The following is a 21,590-nucleotide window of genomic DNA, read 5'->3' as shown; positions in this document are numbered from 1 at the left end:
CAATGGCTCTAAGCGTCCTGGACAAGTAAGAGTACACGTGTTAAGCGTTCGACCAAAATTAGATGGTGTGGTAAGCAATTGGTTTGTACTGGTGACATAGACAAGTGCGAAAGCGCATGAAATTGCTTCAAAATTTCCCGTGTTGTGTTTGCCGCTGTAGCTGTTTCGATTGTTGTTGCACCTACACCATTATTAGTGCTTGTTTGTTGTTGTTGCTGCTGTTGCTGATGCGGCTGTTGAGAATGACCTCCAGGGAGGGTTGATGATGGCGATGAGCCAACAAGCGGTGACCCTGGATATTGTATAGACGCGAATGAGGGTGATCTATATGGTTGACCTGATACTGAGGTATTGGTGTTGGCTACCGCACTATGACGTGGAAGGTGATATGATGGTGATGACTGTTGGTATGGCAGGTTCGCATTATAGTTGGACAAAAGCGTCCCAGTGGATACGCTTGGTATAGGTGTGTTGGTCGCACTAGCAGGAGCAGAGGCAGGCCCCAATGGTGACGTTGTACGCTGGAGATGCAGCAGATGAACCTCGATACCTAAAGCCTCAAGTGAATGCTTTTCACGCATGACAGAATTAGCTTGAGTCGGAACCTGGATCAGATATCCTGTTGACAGCGGTAAGATCACATCGTTATCGCTGAGTGGCAAGCTCAATCGAGTCGATGGTGCTTTCGTATCTTGGTCCATTTCCTTTCTCAGCTCTTTCTGTTGCCACTGTTGATCAAGTTCCTCTACTTTCATCTTGAGGTGCGTTTTGATATCTTGACTTTGACTCTGATTCTGATTCTGATTCTGGTTCATGCTCAAGTCTGCACCAATGTGTTCACGCAAAAGGTCATCTTCAGTGCTTATATCGCCTTTCGACTCTTCAGGTGAACGTCTAAATTCATTTCCAGACTCAGTTCGCAAGGTGCTTAACCCTGATTGTGCCAAAGCAGGGATTCTAAAAGCAGTCTCTTCGTGCGATACAATCAAAGGGATACGATGGTTTAGAATCATGGCATATACTTGTCCAACACTGTTCTCCAGAACTTCGCTGCCCGACAATCGATTTGCTCCACTCATAGTACTCGATGTCCCAGCAGTAGTTCCACTTGGGTTGCTACCAGTCCCAACGATGCCTAGACCAGTCACTCCTGAGTTACTCGGTGTTGCGGGCGCTGTAGAGACATCAGGTGTCAATGTGGCTGTTGGATTTGTAGTATTGAGACCCATTGGTCCAGCGCCTATTACTGAAGCCCCTGTCTGTCCTATCCCTAAAATGATCGGGGTATTGGATCCATTTACACCTGAAGTCATGTTGGACGATAAATACTCCGCCCCGCGACTATGAGGATACATCCTCAAAGGAGAATCAATGTTGACCGCTGTGATTGCTGTATCATTGTCATCACATACCAAACGTGCCCATTCCTGTAACTCTACACGTGTCATCAATCCTAGTTTACAGACAATGGTTTTCCAGCTAAATGATCCACGCTTCTTATAAACAAGTGTCCTAGTCCATATTTCGTGCAAATAATTTGATAGTAATCCCTGTCCACCCTTAGGCTGTGCTATGGTTAAGAGACGAGCCGAACTATCCATCATATCTAGCGCCATGTGCTCTAGCATTTCGCCTCGATGATCTGTCCATACACATACAAGCCATCGACCATCCAAACTGAAGCCATACCCAACATGCATTGTCGCGGGAGGCTTTGGAGTCGAATTTGGCTTCAGGTTGACATCATATTGGATCATGACTGGTGTAGTCCTGGCAAGAGCAAAGGAAGGCGCATATGAATTGATTTGAGCCATTATACCCTCAGAATATGTTGGTCGCTCAAGGAACAGCTTGCACTTTGTATAAACAGTAAAAGCAATGTCTCGTAGCCCAAAACGCAAGTACCCTCCAAAGGTAGAAGGATAAACTATATGTTGGATGGGAACTATCTGTAAAACAAGACGCTCCCGCCGCTGCTCTGAAGGCGTCAGAAGTGACCCCATCGCTGCTGTCCGAAATTGAGTCTTCATGATCGAGAAGCATCGGCAAAGATCAAAGTAGCTTGCTCCATGAGAGAATGGATTGACCATATATACAACCACATGAATGTCTCGTCGCAATGAACTCGCACCTAAAATTGAGCCCAGACGCTGACAGCCATCTATATAGCTTCGGACCTGACGAGCTTCCATGGATTCTCCTGATATGGGCGGTAGAAGCGAGATGGGGATGAGTCCTGGCTTTTTGTAGTCCTGCAGCGCTCCTGGCTGGTGCTTCCCCAGCAGCGATGTCTCAAAAACAACACTGAGTTCCCTCCAGAACTTACTGACACTGCTCTCCATTTCATCACCTTCCGGATAGACCACAAAGTACGATATATTTTTTTTAGCAGAATAGGGCTCAAGACTAAGTTTCTCCCAAAACCGTAGAATGGTTGGCGCTGCTTCAAGCCATTCTTCATTATGACCTACAACAATATCTGGGGGCTGTAGCTGCACAAGTGATGGTTCAGCTGGTTTCTTCTTCTTCACTGGATATTTCCCATACTTTGATGGCATCTGCTGAGCTTCTGCTAGTGAAAAGTATTGGAACAAAGTCAATGGTCCTTTCATAACGACTGGCGGCGAAATATTGTTTTGACTAGAGTGGTGATGATGCCCATGAATCGTTGCCATGCTCATCGTCATATCCTGAGAGGCGTCTGAAGGTATTGGAAGAGCAACTGTGTTCTCTGACTGGTTGCCACGCAAATGATCAAACAATTCAAAGATAAATGACTTCATTTCCATAATGTTTCTGAACGACTCGTCTCCTAATGCTGGGACTGTAGCAATGCCTGTGATATATAATTGTTAAAAAAAAATTTTTTTTTTTTAAGAACGAGTAATGCCGAGTAATTCTAGATATCAATAATTGACAAAAGGAGCTAATGAATCTTACCCGTACGGAGCAACTCACTCATCGCTTTCCTACGTGCTAGCATCACATGGAAACTCTCCCCCTCAGAGATCTCTCCACTTGTACCAGTGACCTCATTCGACCCTGCAAACGGATAGTCACCCATCACAGCCTGTTCACATAGTGTCTTGACTGCCTCCAAGAAATACTCTGAAGCAAGTGAATCCTGAACTACGAGCGGCTCGTCCACAAGAGCTGGTGGAGCCGCTGATAAAACTGCAGGTGTAAAAGGCGTATCAAACTCGACCTCTGCATGATAAGCCTCTGCTGATGACCACGGTTTAGATCGCTGGTGTTCGTAAAATGGAGCTATCCTATCGAGCCGAGCTAAAGACGGTGTAACCCCTCGAGCCTGTGTATGTGTAGTCGAGGAAGTTCTCAGCCCTAGAAGCGCCCCTCCAACACTTTGATCGAGCGACTGAGTCAGGACCGCGTTGGTGAACTTTGCAGAATTAATCCCTCGGGCACTCCATGGTTCCTGTGCCTCTTTATTGATGCCATTACTATTGCGTATAGCATTAGCATGGCCGTTGCCGTCGTAGAGATAAAATCGCCTAGACAGCTTCCCAAACGCAGGCCTGTTCGGCTCGACAGCAGTATCATCATCACTTTCCTCGGACCATGTTGAAGTAGAGTCGCTGTCACTATCACTACTACTCGATTCCTCCATTTTACGTTTCGCTGGCTGCTGTAGTGATAGTGTGGATATTCCCCAGGCTGTCGCAGAGACTGTAGGTATGTTGCCAGCTGTAGCTTTTTCGGATGTGCTTTTATTTTGCTTGATCGTCTCAAGCTTTGAGGCTTGATCTTGCCATTTGACAGAATTCCAGTTGAAACTGATAGAAAACATCCTTGACTTTGTTTTCCTTGGTTTTTCCTTCTTTGCAGGCATAATCCACTCTTGATCTTTCCCTGGTTGATAGAACGGCAACATTCTAGACGGGCGACGTTGTTGGTTAAAAGGGTTAGGAATAGATGATCTCCTGCATTTGTAAAGGCGTCTATAAACATATCGGCCTCCGGCCTGGTATTTTGAGTCATCAACAAAGTAGTCCCCAATAATCTTAAGCGGTGAAAACGATGAGGGTATGTAACTGTGAATGGGCGGATGAATATGCTCCACAAGGATTGAGGGCCTCTTCGTCGGTGATTGCTCCGTCGTTGGCAAGTGCATGGTTAAAGATGAGCTCTGTTGCATTTGAATAGAGTGTTTGCTCAGATCCTTGTCCAAGGTAGTTCCTTGAGACGCAGGAGTTAACACTCCAACGTCTTGTCCAAGTTGGTTCGCAATGAAGTGATCCCCCGAACCAGACATTGTTGTAGACGAAACAGCTGTTGTCCCTAATGACAAAAAAGTGCCTGCTGGCAGCGTTGGTTGCGTAAAGCCACTCAAATCAAGCTCCATATTTGCAAAAAGACTGTCATCGTTCAGTGGACTCGTTGTCATCATGTTCTCAAAAGTATCTCCTATATCCGAGAGTGCATTCATAAGTCCGTTGCTAACTCCGATTGCCGACGCTGTTGAAACTGCTGTCGCTGCTGTAGATGTCATGGGTATACTACTCTGAGAATCAAATGCAGAAGCTGTCGCCAATGGCATGGTATTTACAGGAGCAACGCTCCGAGGTTGCTAAAAGGTCAAGGATTATGATACAAATGGTATTAGTAACAATATGTCGATACTGACCACATGAACACTATATATTTGAATTTTACAGGAAACCCACCTCATCAAAGAAACTAAAGTCATCCTTGGTAACCTCATCCCAGTCACCTAAATCATCAGCACCTCCATATAAGCCAAGCATTGAGTTCATATCCATGAGTCCCGACATCATATCAGAGTTGTCGTTTTGCATGTCGATCGAGAGTTGATAGGAAGCATTACTAGCGACTGCATTCGCTACTTGATTGTCTACCTGCACTGAGTTGCTTGTTGTATTGCCTTCATTACCGGGACCGCTGTTGAATTGAGTAGTGTTGCCGAAGCTTGACCTAAATATATTATCATCTCAACTGTCATATTAATACATTTCCAAAACACCTAAATTAGCAAGAGTATGAATATTATATGCATAGGACTCTTACCCGATATCAGATCCTTGAATCGATACATTATTCCATACTGTCTGAGATCCTTCTGATTGGTCCATAGAGTCAACATGGTAGGATTTCGGAGAGGTTAATGCTCCCCTCTTTGGTTCTTTCCGTATCCAGCCACTAGCCTCTGCTGGTCCACTGACTCTGGAAGTAGGTGCCGCTTTCGTCTTTATGAGTTTGTTTGGTGCTGAAGAGGTAACTACGGATATCTGATTGTCTATTGCAGAAGGCGAGTCTGCACTTTTTGGTTCTATGTTGGCACAGGAGTTAAGCACAATGGAGGTAAGGTAGGCATAAGGATCTATATATGACCAATAATCGATGCGATTTGTATCGTTCGTCGCGCGTTTAACAAGTGCATCCTGTTGCTGCTGCAAGAAAGAGGATTGCTGCTGTTGTTGCTGCTGTTGTTGTTGCTGTTGCTGTAGTTGCTGTTGTTGCAGCTGATGTTGTTGTTGCTGCCATGCAGATGAACCGGCTTTAAGCCTGTTTCTAGGCTCTGCTAATACAGGGGCATGCTCAGACATTGACTGGACCAGCTTCGGCACAGCGGGCGATGTAATCGCATTTCGAGTCTTCTCCTGCCACGACCAAAGAGCAAATTTGGCTCCCAAGTCCTCAATAAATCCAAGATTCCGTGATCCCAGCCCATCTAGCTGTCCTACATCGCTTGGAGACTCCTTGCATGATACTGGGACAAACACGCGTTCAGTTGGGTATTGAAGCAACACTTCATTCTTTCCACATGTTATACTGATAGGTACAAGACGTGGTAATGAATGTGAAATACTGTTGATGACATCCTGGTTTATCCCGAATATATCAGCCCAGTCCTCTAAGCATTGTTGAATTTGTTCTTCGGTGAACTCTGCCATTTCCTGTATTTTTAACACACCACGTGTACCATGTGGACTTAGTACAACTATCATTTTGAATTAAGGCGGGGATAAGAAATAAGAAATAAAAATAAGAAGCGAAGTTAGTAGTGATAGAAAAAAGCAGGAACTTGAATTTTTTTTCCTCTTCCTTCAGACTACCTTCGTATAGGAATCATACCTGACAAGTTTTTTTCTGATGATTGGCGTGCGTCCAGATCTAGTGGAGTTAGAATACGAAGTCGATGGTATTGAAAGGTCGGCTGGAAAATAAGGTTGGACGAAGAAAGATACATGGTCATTGTACATGACAACATTGTTCTATCAGTGTGTCGAGATGCATGTTAAATGTTGTGCTTAAACTTCTTGTGATCTGATAAAACAGCAGCTCAAAGGATTGGTATGACTGATACATACGTGGAAGATATCTTGGGAAAACTCGGGAGGATTGAGGCGTCGAGTTTTGACTGCAATGATGTTGGGAAAACGTATGACTTGCCCAAACGATACCCACCTTTGGTGATCATCCCCCTAATAGCAAGGAATCACACGCGTTATAAGTAGTAGGTTCTTTTTTTTTTTTTTTTTTGCTTTTGATTATGCTTTTGCTTTTGCTGTTGCTTTTGCTTTTGCTTTTGCTTTTGCTTTTGCTTTTGCTTTTGCTTTTGCTTTTGCTTTTGCTTTGGATAATGCCAAAAACAACGCATGGTTGTCGATCCTAATGTGCCCAATAGCTTTTTAGAAATGTCATCCTCAAGCCTAATTGCGTGCCATACATACCGATCCAAGACATTTTGAAGCCCACAAATAAACATCTCATATTCCTGGCTACTATCGACTTGCTCTGACGATGAAGACGAAGCATTTGATCGTGATGTACAGCACTGTAGAAGTGAGTCCCATGTCATAATCCCTGACTGACATTCTAATCGCAGTAATCATATAGGTTAAAAAAACAAAATATAAAAATAAAATGAACAAATTCATAGCAATAAGGTTCCAGCAAAGTATGTTCATCAAAGCAGATCAGACAAACTGTTTTTTTTAAATGAAAAAACTATATTCATATTTGTAAAATTGAAAGCCCTCTCTCCATCCACTGGCGAGAGGACCATGTCCTTTACAGTCATCACTGGAATCATATTAATCTTTACCTTTGAGATTCTCCAGGCCATGATTCCGTAACAATGACTGGTCATTGAGCCAAAAGACCCAGAGTTCTAAAGACAAGTTGCTTGTTTTCTTCTTCGACGATCCTGAGGATTGTTCATGCTCCTTGGCTTCAGGCTCTATGTATCGCCAATGACATGGTATTTTTGCGTTCAATAAGCTGACATATGCTGCCAAAAGTGGATCAGGCCCCTGATGAATTGTTGTTGTCGTAGGAAGATCACTGTCCCCATCATGATTGTCACCACGAGAACGTGTACTCCTGTGATGTGATGAAGCTCTTCCTGATTGAAATCTCTTTGCCTTATTGTCCACGTTGAGTTGCCGTGCAAACCGTCGTGTCGAATAGGTGTAAGAATAGCGCGTGTATCCAAACGACGAGAGTTCTGACTAGATTGCCTCCGATGTCATCCATGACAATAAAATTTGATCAGCATCAGTTTCGGGTTATTTGCATGACCATTACAAATTGAAAAAAAAAAAAAAAAAAAAAAAAAACAGGGCACTCATGCTTACAATTGAAAATATATTAGTGGGGAAGTTATCATGAAGCATTATAGGATTTATATGAATGTGAATAAAGGATTAAAGAGTGAATCAAGGAGTAGAATGTACAAGTAAAGAAAAAAGTTTTTTTTTATGGTGTATGCGTGAGTATGAGTAATTTGGTGAATGTTTGATGAGAATGTCTGTAATCACAAAGTATGTAGTTGCTCAAAAAACGTGACACAGTCAAAGGGATAGTAGATGAGACGCGCAAACGACTGTTGGAGATGAGGAGGTCAAACGCGCGATGTTTCTACTGTCCTTGGTTTACAACCCTTCAAGCAGGGGCAATTAGGCGAAGAGAAGGACTGTTGTGGAGATGCATTTGCATTTACAGACTAATTTATAATTGACTGTCCAGGGTTAACTGAGCATAATCAATATGCTATCAAAAAGGGGGGACCCTATTCCATTCGTATGTCTATCATGTAAAGATCCATTGGTGGATAGAAAAATATAAAAATATATACACCGCTTCTAGTTTCAAGGCGATTAATTTTTAACGTGAATTTGTATCAAAGAAACGAAGCAGCGAGTTCTAGACGCGGCAAGCATAGTTTTATACTGACAAATGGGTTAAACAACAAATGAGAAAGGTATAGACCTGAACAAGTGACTTTAGCTCATCTCTATTGTGCTTTGTCATTACTAATGGCAATTGACTATGTGTATGGAACTATAGTGAACAATAATATACAGAACACCAATGTAATTTGTTCCTTTGTTGCACCAGCATGTAATACACATTTTTATTTCGACGTGGCAATCGCCCTGTTGCTCCGTTCTTAAGGCACTGTTTATTAGCGCTGTTTATGTTGATTTTTTTGTTTTGCTTTTTTATTGTTTTCTCCACAACCTAATGAACACTTGTGTTCTGAGAAATGCAAAAAGCCTTCACATGGCAGAGTGGAGCATGTACAAATTTATTATGAGTTCAGTATTTGGCTCCGCTTTTTTCAATCATAAGCTCTCTAAACTAGGAGACCAACGAATTGTTTTTCTTTGTTTGGTGAAACCGTTTGTCATAACTTTACTCTGATACGAAAAGGTAAAATGGGTGAACACAAAATGGCACATTTTTGCCTCTAGACTTTTGCTTTCCAACATTCATCTTTTTTACATTTTACTGCAACAATAATTCATTAAACATCGAAGTTCCATTATTTATTTTTCTATTTTTTTTTATTTTTTTAAAGAGGAGAAAAGGAAAAAAAAAAAAAAAAAAAAAAAAATTTAAATGTCCAATGAGCCTTCCAGCTCAACTTGTGGAGAAGGAGTATGCGTGCCTTCATTTGCATAAACGTGTGGAGTGAGATTTTTATTGAAAAAAAATAATTCACTGGGCGAACAGGTGTTCTGTGCAACAAACAAAATGTATGCGTTGTCAGCCTCTGAAAGGCAGAGCACTCTGCGCCTGTTTTTTCTATCCGAATTTTTACACTTTAACCAAACAGAACCATTCCATGGGACGATGCCATTCTTTCTACAAGTGTCATCCCACTCATACGCGTGCATTATTCAAGGCACGAAGAGCGGGCAAAGAGAGCATTTCTGCACATGTATAAAAACGCGTTAGTTTTCAATTCCACATTTAAAAAAGACATTTCTGTCTTATCACTTCTTTTCTTCTTCCTTAACTATCCTTCTCTTCTCGACAACTCGTTAGTTTCAGCCGCTATGCGTTTCTCTATCGCTACGACAATCATCGTTGCTTCATCCTTAGCATCCTCGCTGGTTTCAGGTGCCTTGACGCCCCAAGAGCGAACTGCCTTCGAACTTTCAGCAGGACCTGATCCCAACTATTGCCAGCCCTGTCTCGAGAAGGCCATGCACAACCATTTCCCACATGCCTGCCCCAAGGACATCAACTCTGATGCTGCTAACTATCGTCCTTCTGGTGCGACAGATACGGAAGAGCGCTGTGTCTGTGTTGCATTCCAGGATCTCTTCTGGATGAAGGCCGATTGCTCCAAGGAATGCCCCTATGTCCACAACAACAACACCATGAAAAACTTCTTGCCTTCCAGCAAAATCGAGGGATGTGACAAGTGGATTGATTTTGAGACAAATCAAGAAAAGGTTATCGAGGGATTCGCAATCAAGAATCCAGATCACAAGCCAGAGGTCTTTGAGATCGTAGCTCCACCCCAAGTGGCCGAAGGTGAGGACGACCCTACCGACATTGGCGAGGACGGACGCTACAAGGTCTCAGTTTCCATCACCACAAAGGAATCGGAAGCTAAGGCAAAGGAGCAGGAAGCATTGGATAGCGATGAAACTAAGAAAGACTCAGAAGTCAAGAAAGATGAGCTGTAAAAAGAAGGAAGAGGAATTCTCAACATCACAATAATCTTGTAACAAAAAATATGTATTAAAGACACTAAATTCAGACTTGGGTAGTATGGAATGAACAGAGCATAATTGAAAATGAAATGAAAGTGTTGAACCATTCTCTCGCAGCAATGGGCAATGAATCAAGCAAAATTTTGTATTACATGGGAATGCATTTCCCGCATCGATGTACCGCCATGTGTCATATCTGTAGAACAAAAGGCAATGGTTAAGTGCACAGCTACTGCATGTCTCTTCAATATACTTCGCATTGTCATAATCATACACATACAAAAAAAGAGAACTTCTGTCCCAATGGGCTTACGGACCCCGAAAGCGACTTGTCCCTGCTCTTCCTACATCCGTTGTTGCTTCCTTCATCCAGCAGGAGTCTGCCAAAGGAGGAACCAGAAGGGGAGCCAGGGATGCATAGACTTTGTGGTGCATGTCTGTAGCAAGAGGTGGTTGTCAAGGATATGGGTCACGTTCTCACTACCCACTGCATCACGGTCCATGTAAATGCCGCAGTACTTGCTCTTCAGGTTCATAAGGAAGCTGTTGCCGAGGCGAGAACACTTGGCACTGGTAAAATACCCATGTATACCCACGAGCACATGTCCCAACCCCTTTCCTACTCCCTATTAAGCATTCTCAGAAGGATTGAGATTAGCAATTCCGGTGGCAGTCGTATGCCTTAGTAAAACTGACTCGCTTTCTTAATGAAGCAGAGCCAGACCGATTCCGAGGACGCTATAGTTTTCGATCTCCTTGGCTGCACTTCCTGTTTCTCCTGTCATACGTAGTAGCTGCTTGATTGCAACGCCCATACAACTGGTTTGCCTTCGCTTTGACTTCTACTGCTCCCTCTTGCATCACGGTTGACGATAAAACCCAATGATTTTTTCGTAGGTATATTGTGGGACTGAGATCGGATGTGTGGACTAAGGCGATACTGAGGGCTGCGTGGAGATCGATACTGTGGTTTTTATCGGGATCCTCGCTAAAATAAAAAAGACATACTACAATTCACCCAATTGCATCTATTGCACCTATTGCGCCTATTTCGACGAGACTGTCAACAGCAACGCTCTTGAACATTTGTTTCTGACTGACTCTTTTTTTTCGGTCAAGTGCAGGCAATTACAACAATTTTTTATTCTTCCAAAATGGACTTTTTTAAGGATATCAAACTAGGGTTTTGGGTGGAGCTTGGCATAGTACTTATTAACAGTCGAGTAACTATATCACTGGCAATTAATTATATTACGAATATGTAAAGTTGTGAAGTAAGGTGTTTAATTCTAAGTTGCCTGTCCAGCTTGCTTTGCAAGGCTGTAAAACAGACCCTTCTTTCGCAATAAATTGGCAGGGGTATCATACTCCTCGACTTGCCCCTTCTCTAAGACTAGGATCTTGTCGTAATCCATAATGGTCTTGATGCGGTGAGCAATCGTCAAAATCGTTCGGTCCTGGAACTCCTTTCGAATCGTCTTCTGAATTAGCTCGTCCGTTTCCACATCCACAGCTGCAGTTGCCTCGTCCAAAACTAGTACTTTGGTTTTGCGAAGCAGCGCACGAGCCAAGCACAATAGCGACCTCTGTCCTACTGAGAAGTTCTCCCCATTCTGTGCAACTTCAAACGAGAGTCCATTCGTCAATGAAGAAATATGGTCCTTCAAATGAGCTCGATCCAAAGCTTCCCAGATCTCTGCATCGGTCGCTTGATGAAATGGATCCAAGTTTTCGCGGACGGTGCCAGAGAAGAGTGTAGGGTCTTGTGGAATGATGGCCAAATGCTGACGGAGTTGATGCAGCCCCACAGTTGAAATATCGACACCATCAATTTCAATCGACCCACCATCTTCCTCTACCTGCATGGTCTCCAGCTTTGCCTCTTCCACGTCATCCTCTCTTGAATCACTGGGCACCTTTGGCATAGCTGATGACTCTATCTCAAGCAACCGTGTGTCAGGCCCGTTGTGACTTGCCTTGGCCCAATGACTATTGGCAGCCTCAATTATACGGAATAAAGCCAATGTCAAAGATGACTTCCCTGCGCCTGTTCGTCCTACGATACCAATTCGTTCCGCAGGGCTCACCTCGAACGAGACACCCTTAACTACTAGGTCCAATCCTTGACGGTACCGTGTAGAGTAGTTCTTGAACTCGATCCGGCCCTCGCTTGGCCAGTTGCTTGGCAGATTAGCATCTGTAGGCAATGACGCAGGTGCTTCCTGATTCTTAACTGAATACTCGTGAATACGCTCCACAGAGACGAGCTGGTTTTGAAGCTCCGACAACGCCTTCATCATCCAGGTGATTGCAAACGTAGTATTCAACGCATATGACAGTGCTAAGCCTGCGATCTCAGCTCCCAATGTTCTCTTGCCCAATACTGCCAAAAGCGCGGTAGCAAAAATAATTAAGGCTCCCAAGAATTCAAGCCGAATATGAAGCCAGCGGATAACGATCGTGTATACGAAATTAGCGTTCGAGGAACGGTCGGATTTCATGGCATTTTCTTGAATGAATCGCTCGTGGACACGCATAGCTCTGATGGTCGAAATCCCAGCGAGTGTCTCCCCAAAATGTTGATAGAGTGGCGATTTAGAAATGGAGTGAATTCGCTTAAGTTGCCGACTGGATCGGATGAACAAGATCTGGAATATAAGGTACAGCCCAATCAATAAAGGGACCAAGGCTAAGAAGATAGGTAGGGAAATAGAAATGACAATCAATGTGCCCAAGACAGTGGTTGAGAAGTAATAAACATCGCTGATAGCAATAGGAATTAGCTCATCTACATTATCGACATCTGACGAAAATCGATTGACAATTCTCCCAACACTAATTGTAATGAACGGGTAAAAGTAAGAATCTTAGCACTAATATTACTTTCATCTCCGATATCAATGTGAATAGATGAATAGGGGCGTTTCGCCTCAAGTTATTTGCGCACTTACGGTGTTGTGTCAAAGAAGCTATCAGTAGTAACAATAACAAACAACAACATAATATAAAAAATGATTAGGATTCTGATGTGTCAACGAACCGCGCCCTTGATTTTTCATTCAAAAGCCTTTCTCTGTACCTCATTGGGAGTCTCATTACATTATCGAGGAGATTATCATGTAGAACGCGTGTGGCACGAACGCCGCCTAGAGCCAGGATGATGACATTAGCGCCCAGATCAAAGAGAATGTAAAGTGCTACAAAAGCTGCATAAACTCCCAGAAATTTGGGCACTGAGGACTGCTCTCCTCGCCCCTCTTGTCCGGCCCATTCTTTCAACCAAATACTAATGCTGATTTGACTAGCTTGTGAGCCAACGAAGCCCAAAGCACTTAGAACTGATAAAATGTAAGAGCTGTTATAAGGAAAAAAAGGAAATAAGAGAGTACAAGCCGTTAATTACTTCTTTGCTTATAAATGATAACAACCCAAGGAATATAGCGGTACAATAGTCTTACGCTGCTTTACAGTAGCGCATGAATACGCTCCAGCCAACACTTCCTTGCGCAGCCTCTTCCTCCATTATCAGCTCTGCATTATCGTCTCCTTTAATAGCAGTTGTGGAAGCCTCTTGAGCCAGTACGGTTGTTCGTGCATCAGTATCTGCCTCTTTATCTCCTCTATGGCCTTGCAACTCCTCCGCATTGAAGATGTCTTGGGTGCGGCTATAGCCCTTAGAAGCCATATCCTCTGATTCTATTGTTACTGCTCCTGCTGCTGCAGACGCTGTAGGGCTTTCAGGCTCATTCCCCTTGTGAGAATATTCATTAATTAATTGGGCGAATAGAGCCCCTGATGTCATCAGGTCTGCATACTGCCCTTGCTCTACAATCAGGCCATCCTTGATAACCACAATATGATCCATCTCTGGCAGATGGTGGATTCCATGTGTGACTAAAAGGCGTGTCTTGTCTTTTAAGAGCCCATTTGGTCCGATGAGATTGTTCCACAGATGCTGGTCCACATGAGCATCCACTGCACTTAGAGGATCGTCCATTAGGTAAATATCTGCATCCTGATATGCTGAACGCGCAAGAGACACACGCTGTTTCTGTCCGCCGGATAGGTTAATTCCACGCTCCCCAATCTCAGTTTGATCCCCAGCGGGAAGCATCTCTAGGTCCTGAGTGAGTGAACAAGCCCTTAACACCTGCTCATACCTTTCTTGGTCTAAAGGCTTGCCAAAAAGGATGTTGTCTTTCACAGAGCAGTTCATGATCCACGCTTCCTGCGCAACATAAGCCACTCGGCCGTTCAACTTGACTGTTCCTTTCTCCTTGTACATCTCTCCGATGATAGCGCTGAGCAATGAGGACTTTCCCTGACCCACACGACCCATGATAGCAGTGAGGTAGCCGTATGGAACCTCAAGATTGATGTCGCAGAGGGTTGCACGCTGTTGACCCTTGTCTGTTGGTGACCTTTCCTTTGAATTCGTGGCGACACTAAGATTAGTCCAATTAAATGTGCCGTCGGCCACATTGATTGCGAGAGGTTGGTTATATCCACTCTGGTTGGTCGCAGCCCCACTGTTGCTTACCAGGGCAGGACTCTCGTTGCAAGGGCCCGGAGGAGGGCGAACATTGAATTCGACTTGATTTTCATCCATCTCTTCCTGTAGCAAGAACGTTTGGATTCGTTTAACAGCTACGTTGAGCGAGATAGCTTGGCCAATGATCTGAGAGGCTCTTCCGATCGGCATGGAGAGTCGATTGAAGAGCGTGATGCTGACAAAGACAACCCGGGCAGACATGACCCCCTGAGAGCCATTGGGGCCCCCTGCCATAGCGTACACGACGAATGAGAGCAAAGCCATCAAGGAAGGTAATGAACTATACATGATCATCATAAATGCGGTTGCGATACCGATTTGCATCAAGTACTTTAGTTCGACCCTGCGAAAAGCCTTAAGTCTGAGAGTAAAAGATTTTTCCCATGAGTACAACTTGACAGCTTTAATACCAGACAGAATGTCTGATAAGAGTCGAACTCGTTCATCCATAGTTGAGAGCTTCTTGTCCTTGGCCCTGTTCAGGACCTTTGCGATCAGCCACTGTGCAGGCATCGTCAAGACCACAACACCGAGGCCTGTTAAGCCGCTTGGACCCATTTGGCGATACAGTAGCCAGGTAGCAACCGCTATCTCGAAGGGCGACGAAATAATCAAAGGCAGATACGTGACCGACTGCGCAACTCTCTCTGCATCGACTGACATGTGGTTCATGATTTCACCCACGGTGGCGCCGCGCCTTGCGTCGGGAGAGAGTTTAAGAGACTTACGGTAGATGACCGAGATTAGGCCAGATTTAAGCTCGATACCCAGGTTGGTACTCTGTTGGAAGTACTGGCCATTAGTTATTGAGGCCAGGATAGCGGCTGCAAACATCCCAACGGCTAGTATGACACCCAAGGATGTTGGCTGAGACTGGTCAGTCGAATAAGATGCTACAAAGTCCAAGATAATATCCAAGAGAATTGGCTGTATGAATACCAGAATGGACTCTAGCAATGCAAGCCCAACCACCGATAACCATGCCCAACCACTAGCTCTGAAGATCACCCAGAGCAGTGAAGGCGTCTTCTTGGAGGAAGCATTATGGCGCTTTTGCAGATGGCGGTCCCAGACTGCCGAGATAAGGGTATAGCTGTAGACAGTTCTAATCCGCCGAGGCATCATATTGGCAATATCGTCATCTACCAAGGGCCGGCCAAAACCTTTCATGATGATAGGATCCAGAAATGCAAAACAGAGACGAGACAGTAGGTTGGCTTGATCATAAGCCGTAGGCTTCTCCCATTCCTTTTCCTCAGCATTAGCATCAGTATAAAGTGTAGTATTTGAAGAAGTAGAAGTAGACCGTGGCCAGTTCTCGAGAATAAATCCAACACAAAGGGCAGTCAAGTAAACACAGAATGAAATAAACTGAGGCTGTCCATTCAAATGAGTATCATTCATAGTCCTAAGATTGATCGCCGCAGCAACAATGGAAATAGCATAGAAACCGTAGATCCAAGTGGATGATCGGGTGCTAATCTGGCTCTCGATGTAATTGAGAACTATTGCACATGTCTACCATAGAAAGTAAAGATTTTAAAGTTAGTGTTGATCGCATGTTTTACATTCTTTTTTTATTTTTTTGTGTGACAGATCCATTACCCATGCCAGAAGCAAAGCCGCAGTTGCAAACAAAGTTGAAATTGATTTAATATCCTCAAGTGCGAGCTGGATCAGCCGAGTCAAAAGTGCTGAGCAGATTGTCAACATGCTACCGAGCGAAGCCCAATAAAGGGGGCGATGTAGCAGAATCGAAGAAAGCAGGCTTGTGCCCCCATTTTTGTTCTTGAGGAAGAGAAGGCCATGAGCACGTACTGCAAATACCATAATTGCTAGAAGTGATGGCAAAGCAAGCAATATCCTTTTTTTTTTTTTTTTTTTTGTCAGACACGGAAGGAATAAAATATAAAATATACACTTTCTTATTGATTGCATTAGATTAGATACATACGAGTCTCCAAAGCAGAGAGTGATATCCACACGTGCGTTTGATGTAGGGCCCTATTAATGTGTACGGATGTGATAAAGAAGAGTTAGAGAGTTGGAGAGAGAAGACGCATGTTTTTTAGGTTACAAACAAGAGTGTACCCATCCTTCGGAGTCCCTGCAATACGATTCACTCATGGTACATGTATATCAATGTACCGCTTAAAAGATAAAAAAATGTTGAGAAGGAAAAAAGGGAAAAAAGAAATAAAAAAGGGAAATAAGAAGAAAGGCCATCCTTTTATGAAACTAGCACTAAAATTGGCTCCAACAGGTACAATCAGCCCTTTGGATTTACACTGCATGCATACAAAATCTGTCATCCAAGTCATCCAATCACAGAAATCTGAGCGGCGTCAAAAAAAAAAAAAAAAAAAAGAATTCCTTCTTTGGGATAAATAGTAACCAAACTCAAAAGAATTTTTTTATTTTGCTGCGTACACATCAGAGATTATATACAGACTACAGGAGAGAGCTAGAGCGTCTTAAGCACTTGGGTACTTTTTAAGCAGTACCAACTAGATGAAGGACACATAACAGGATGACAGTCGAGAGAAAACTTGTCAAGCACCGGAGCAGCTGTAGATCCAAATCACGTTTCTCCCACATGGTCTCCGAGGTCACCAAATGAACCACAACTTCTGCAAATAGGAATATACTCAATTGCGCATCTTGAGGCATTCCAGAGCTGGAACGCGTTGATTCTTTTATTGTATTGTAATCAACATCACTTCTGATATTCCTTTTCTTTGCTGTTGTGATTTTCATATATTGGATAATGTGTAAAGGTTAATATTGACTCCTCGACTTTTTCATCCTCTTTATTCATCTCCATTTTTTACTCCTTTGCCTACAGGTCCATGCAAGGAAAGAGTCGTATTTGTTTCATATCCGGAATTAAGAATTTTTTTTAATATTTTCAAGTCGCACGCCTGTCCTGAAATTGAAATAGCTTTTTCAAGTAAACTCTTCAAGGTTCGTGTAAGCTAATTGATAGATCTATTCTACTTCCTGATGCGGGACACCATACATGTCGCTAACATTTTTTAGGTACGAGCGCTCCTCTTCGTCATCCATCATCAAGTCCAACAGGATATCGCTAGCCAGTTCTAAGCCAGACATGCATGCATAAAATAAACGAGATAAAGAACGCACTTTCATTATTAAAGATACAAGAGTAGAGCATATGACAGGTTAGATGTGCTAATAATCCATTGCTTTACCTTCCGATTGTGGTGAAAGGCCCAGGCCACCAACAGCGATACGACTGACTGCATACGCAAGTGCCCGATATTCTGTCGGTTCCTTTTCTGAAAGGTACTGTGAATAATCTGGAAAGGCGCGGATGATGTTGAGAATAAACTCTAACTCGAGCTTGAGTAGCAACACAAAATCGAACAACTTGTTTTGTGGTGATACAAATGCTGACACTAATCGTGAACCCAATCCACCTTCCTCACTCGCAGTGTCCAAGCTTGATAGCTTGTAGTACAAAAAATCATAGTTATTGTCTGGGAAGAGCGAGAACTGAGATTCTACCCCAGCCGTCATTATCGATTCCGACGACTGAAGGGGATTTGAGGGCGCTGACGTTAAGGCTATTGGGCCCTGGGCTTGGACCTGACCGCGGTAGGAAGAATGTCCGTGTGCAGCAGATGGGCCAGGTGACTCCACTTTAGGCGCTATCGAGGAAAATGAATGTGATTTTACAGCACCTTTTTGTCCGCTGCCGCTAGCACAACCATCACTTGTAGGGTTGCTCGTTTTCTGCCATACAGAACCCTTCACTCTCAGGTATTGTATCTCGCTTGCCAGATCAACGAGATTCCTAATCGAATAAATCACTTTCTTGACGAGCTATCCAGAGCCATGGATAAAGATGCAATATTTGTTAGAAAGCAGTATAATATAATAACAAGAAAGATCAAGCTTTAGATCAAAACATATAATGAGACATACTGAGGTTTTGTAAACAATTTTCTTCGTTTGCTCTAAATTCACACGCGCGGCTCGTTCAAGGATTTCAAATATCTTGAGTTTAATCCGAAAGATGGCTTTATTCTATAATAGCAATAAAAGTTTAAAAAGCATTATATTTTGACTCTATAGGCAATTCTTGATGTCTTTGTCTTTTTTATTTGTAAGAAAATAAAAAATAAAAAATACTTACCATAGGGTCCATATTCTTCCCTGTATTAACATCGATAAAATCTGTAATGATATCAATATATGGGAATGCCTCTGTCCAGTTCTCTTGACTGATGCTCCACCCCACAAACAAACGCGCACATTCAACATCCCGCGTAATGATATCAATAATATCAAAGACATAGTTCAGGGTCTCATAGTGGCGTTGCTTCAAATGCAAACTCAATACCTCTGCATAAATGCGCCTGCGAACAAGTGGAAGAAAGCAGCGGCCTATTGCCTTTGTCTCTAGTTGATATCTCGCAAGAAGACAGAGGAGTTGGAACATATCAGCGTCCAACAACCCCTCTGCATCCTTTTCCAGCCTATGCTCTCGCCTCATGACTGGAAATGGTGGAGGCGGAGGTGCAGCTGCAGTTGCCTGCGACGGTACAGCGATTCTACTCAAAAATAAGTAATGGATTGCAGCCAATGCAGAGGGTATTGACTTATCTGATGGGATGATTGTCAGAGGGTCAAGTCGTTCATCTTCCAGAAAAGGGACAGTACCTCCACTCAACTCAGCTAGCAGATCATCATAAGTAAAGCATAATGTGAACATCACATGGAGTGCATTGACACAATGATAGAGTTTTCGCTCCACAACACTGACACGCAAAAGTTCTCCTGTGGATTTGAATGCCTCCATCCTTGAAAGCTTGTTGTTGCTCTGGATTAAATCGGTGAGAGAGTTGACACAACTTGTAGTAATTTGTTCTAATTTAGCATTCTTCTCCGTATCGACAGCTCCTGTAAAGAGAAGATACGAAATTAGGGAATTTGCGGAGTTATTCTCAACCTAACGCAATGATATATGAATTGAGAGCAGATAATTATACCTGGGAGCGGACACTTGCGTTCTTCATCTGGATCAATGTTGAATAATTGCCGTAGCCCAAAAGAATGTCGCCGATCAGCAAGCAGCTTGTCACGGATCTATAATGCCCTGAGAAGGCTAGCTTCAGTAACTCCATTCTTAATGGTCATCATTAATAGAACTATAGGGTCATTGACCAAGATTCATAAGCCGCTTTCCAAAGCGCTACATTACTATTTCTTCCTCTGATTGAGTGGGAATATCATTGCTAAACCCAAAGGTTGGTCGTACTGGCCGTGGGAGCTCTCCTGTAACTTGGAACGGCCGAGGCTTCTCTAGAAGTTGATTCATACCAAAAGATCTGCTCTTCCTTGGTGACTTGGGTGTCACCGCAAAATTCTGTAGAGAAAAGCCTTCATCTAAATATACATAAGGAACAGCACGGCTATTAAGATTTCTACCGAGAAAAAAAATGGAATAGATGGAGAATTGCTATTAGCCATCACATTACCGTTCCGTGGCAGGGTACTGATAGGTGATTGTGTCGGCGCAAATCCTGAAAAAGACTTGGGGAACGTGGGGGTTGAGGATTGCTGCGGCGGTTTTACTTGCTGAGATGACCTTACTACATTTTTCATCGCTGCTGATGGCCTATCAAGAATATACTTTTGAACCTATGGGAATTACATTAACAATAGGGGATCAGAGGCTTTGCAAAGCAATTGGTGACGTATGCACAAGAGAAGATTTGCTAGGGATACCCAGTAATCGCTATAACACATACCTCAAACTGATGGTTCATGTTAGCATTGGCAAGGTCCTTTTGATGCTTTTCCAGTAGCGTCTCCTTCTCATTTTGATGCTGGACAGTTGCCGCCTTGTACTTTTCAGTGAGCTCGAGGTTGAATTTATTTGCATCTTCTAACTTGTCCTTAAGCATCGATGATTTGCCAGATTCAATTTGAAGTTCCTCCTGCTTTTTCTTCAATTGGACTTCTAGCTGATAAATGATAGAGTATATATAGAAACATCAATCAAACCCATCATTATGAATTGCACAATAAGGATAACTAATAAGAATGATGTGGCCCTAGGGGCAATAGATACCTCCGCAACCCTTTGTTTCAGCTGTGCCGCTTCATCAATAGTATTGCCCTCATCTAATTGTCTCTTCCTGATCTGCGAAGGGGATACATTGCTATCTTCAAAGGCTCGCTCTGCATTACTAATCTCCGTTTCCGTAGCTAATGCATGAATGTCTTTCTCCACACTCATGTCAATTAGACTAAAATCGTCGTCAATATCCACAGGCAACTCTAAATCATCATCCAATGCCTCTGGGTCGTATGCAGGAGCTGTCTCTGTTATCGTGTTCCTTTCAGTATTTGATGTCATGTTAGAAACCGGTGCAACAAATGTTCCAAAAGCTTCTGTATTGAACTTTGATGTCGGAATTGAAAAACCTAGAGCATATGCTTGTGTAAATCCCAGTGAAGCATGCTCTTGACTAACTACATTACCAGCCGCCTCATGATGTGCAGTGTTAGTTGTATTTGGCGCTGTAATGGGGTTTCTCGCTCTGGATGTGGTGTTGGTTTTACTGAGGTTACTATTGATAGTATTAGGGAGTATTCCCGATTGACTGCGTTGAGTACTGCTGTTGGCAAAACCTCCAAGTCCTCGCCTCAGACCAGGTGGCAAATTCCCTTGCAGTCCTTGTGTTTGAGTAGTGATGCCTGCTTGTGCTCTATGCCCCTGGTTCTGCTGCTGCCCTGTGGAGGTTGATCCTTGCTGAGCATTTTCATCAGAATGACAAGCATCATCATGAAAACGCTTAAAAGCATGGGATTGACCATGACCCTGCACGACTCCTTCCTTTTGTCGAGATTGTCCTTGACCCCATCCTGTCCTTTGCTGTTGCTGTCGTTGTGGAGCTTTCCCTGAACGCTCAGCCTGACCATTAATTGACATTGTAATGCAAACCACATGCTAAACAAGTACAGTACGCAGCAGTCGCAGGAATAGGTGTTGTTGGCGAGGCCTTTTTCTTTTT

The 21,590-nt window shown here is 43.4% G+C and overlaps 4 protein-coding genes across 4 annotated transcripts; 1 reads left to right on the top strand and 3 right to left on the bottom strand.

Moving 5' to 3' along the window:
- Positions 1-8: 8 nt before the first annotated feature.
- On the bottom strand, positions 9-5,111 carry BCR41DRAFT_368701 (mediator complex subunit 13 C-terminal-domain-containing protein; the record flags this gene model as incomplete). Its single annotated transcript, XM_022026400.1, has 5 exons — positions 9-1,927; positions 2,327-2,836; positions 2,941-3,982; positions 4,686-4,953; positions 5,047-5,111. The coding sequence occupies 5 exons, from the start codon at positions 5,109-5,111 to the stop codon at positions 9-11; spliced, it is 3,804 nt and encodes a 1,267-aa protein (XP_021883864.1).
- A 3,993-nt stretch (positions 5,112-9,104) lies between these two features.
- On the top strand, positions 9,105-10,041 carry BCR41DRAFT_348669 (hypothetical protein). The gene has a single exon (XM_022023339.1). It carries the CDS (start codon positions 9,207-9,209, stop codon positions 9,963-9,965), a length of 759 nt encoding a protein of 252 aa, XP_021883863.1. The 5' UTR covers positions 9,105-9,206; the 3' UTR covers positions 9,966-10,041.
- Positions 10,042-11,281: 1,240 nt separating this feature from the next.
- Positions 11,282-16,374, bottom strand: BCR41DRAFT_368699 (hypothetical protein; the record flags this gene model as incomplete). The annotated part of the gene is made up of 5 exons (XM_022026399.1): positions 11,282-12,827; positions 12,944-12,961; positions 13,072-13,347; positions 13,451-16,062; positions 16,150-16,374. 5 exons carry the CDS (start codon positions 16,372-16,374, stop codon positions 11,282-11,284), a joined length of 4,677 nt encoding a protein of 1,558 aa, XP_021883862.1.
- A 990-nt stretch (positions 16,375-17,364) lies between these two features.
- BCR41DRAFT_384698 (hypothetical protein) lies at positions 17,365-21,553 on the bottom strand. The gene is made up of 9 exons (XM_022027603.1): positions 20,645-21,553; positions 20,322-20,537; positions 20,049-20,211; positions 19,772-19,956; positions 19,560-19,656; positions 18,704-19,470; positions 18,493-18,594; positions 17,757-18,390; positions 17,365-17,642 (listed from the first exon to the last, which is right to left on the bottom strand). Exons 1-9 carry the CDS (start codon positions 21,506-21,508, stop codon positions 17,533-17,535), a joined length of 3,138 nt encoding a protein of 1,045 aa, XP_021883861.1. The 5' UTR covers positions 21,509-21,553; the 3' UTR covers positions 17,365-17,532.
- Between the last annotated feature and the right edge of the window lie 37 nt (positions 21,554-21,590).

This window comes from Lobosporangium transversale (assembly GCF_002105155.1).
Source record: "Lobosporangium transversale strain NRRL 3116 chromosome Unknown BCR41scaffold_8, whole genome shotgun sequence".
NCBI classification, from domain to species: domain Eukaryota; kingdom Fungi; phylum Mortierellomycota; class Mortierellomycetes; order Mortierellales; family Mortierellaceae; genus Lobosporangium; species Lobosporangium transversale.
The sequence above is the reverse complement of the archived record's forward strand: the minus strand, read 5'-3'. Positions and strand labels throughout refer to the sequence as shown.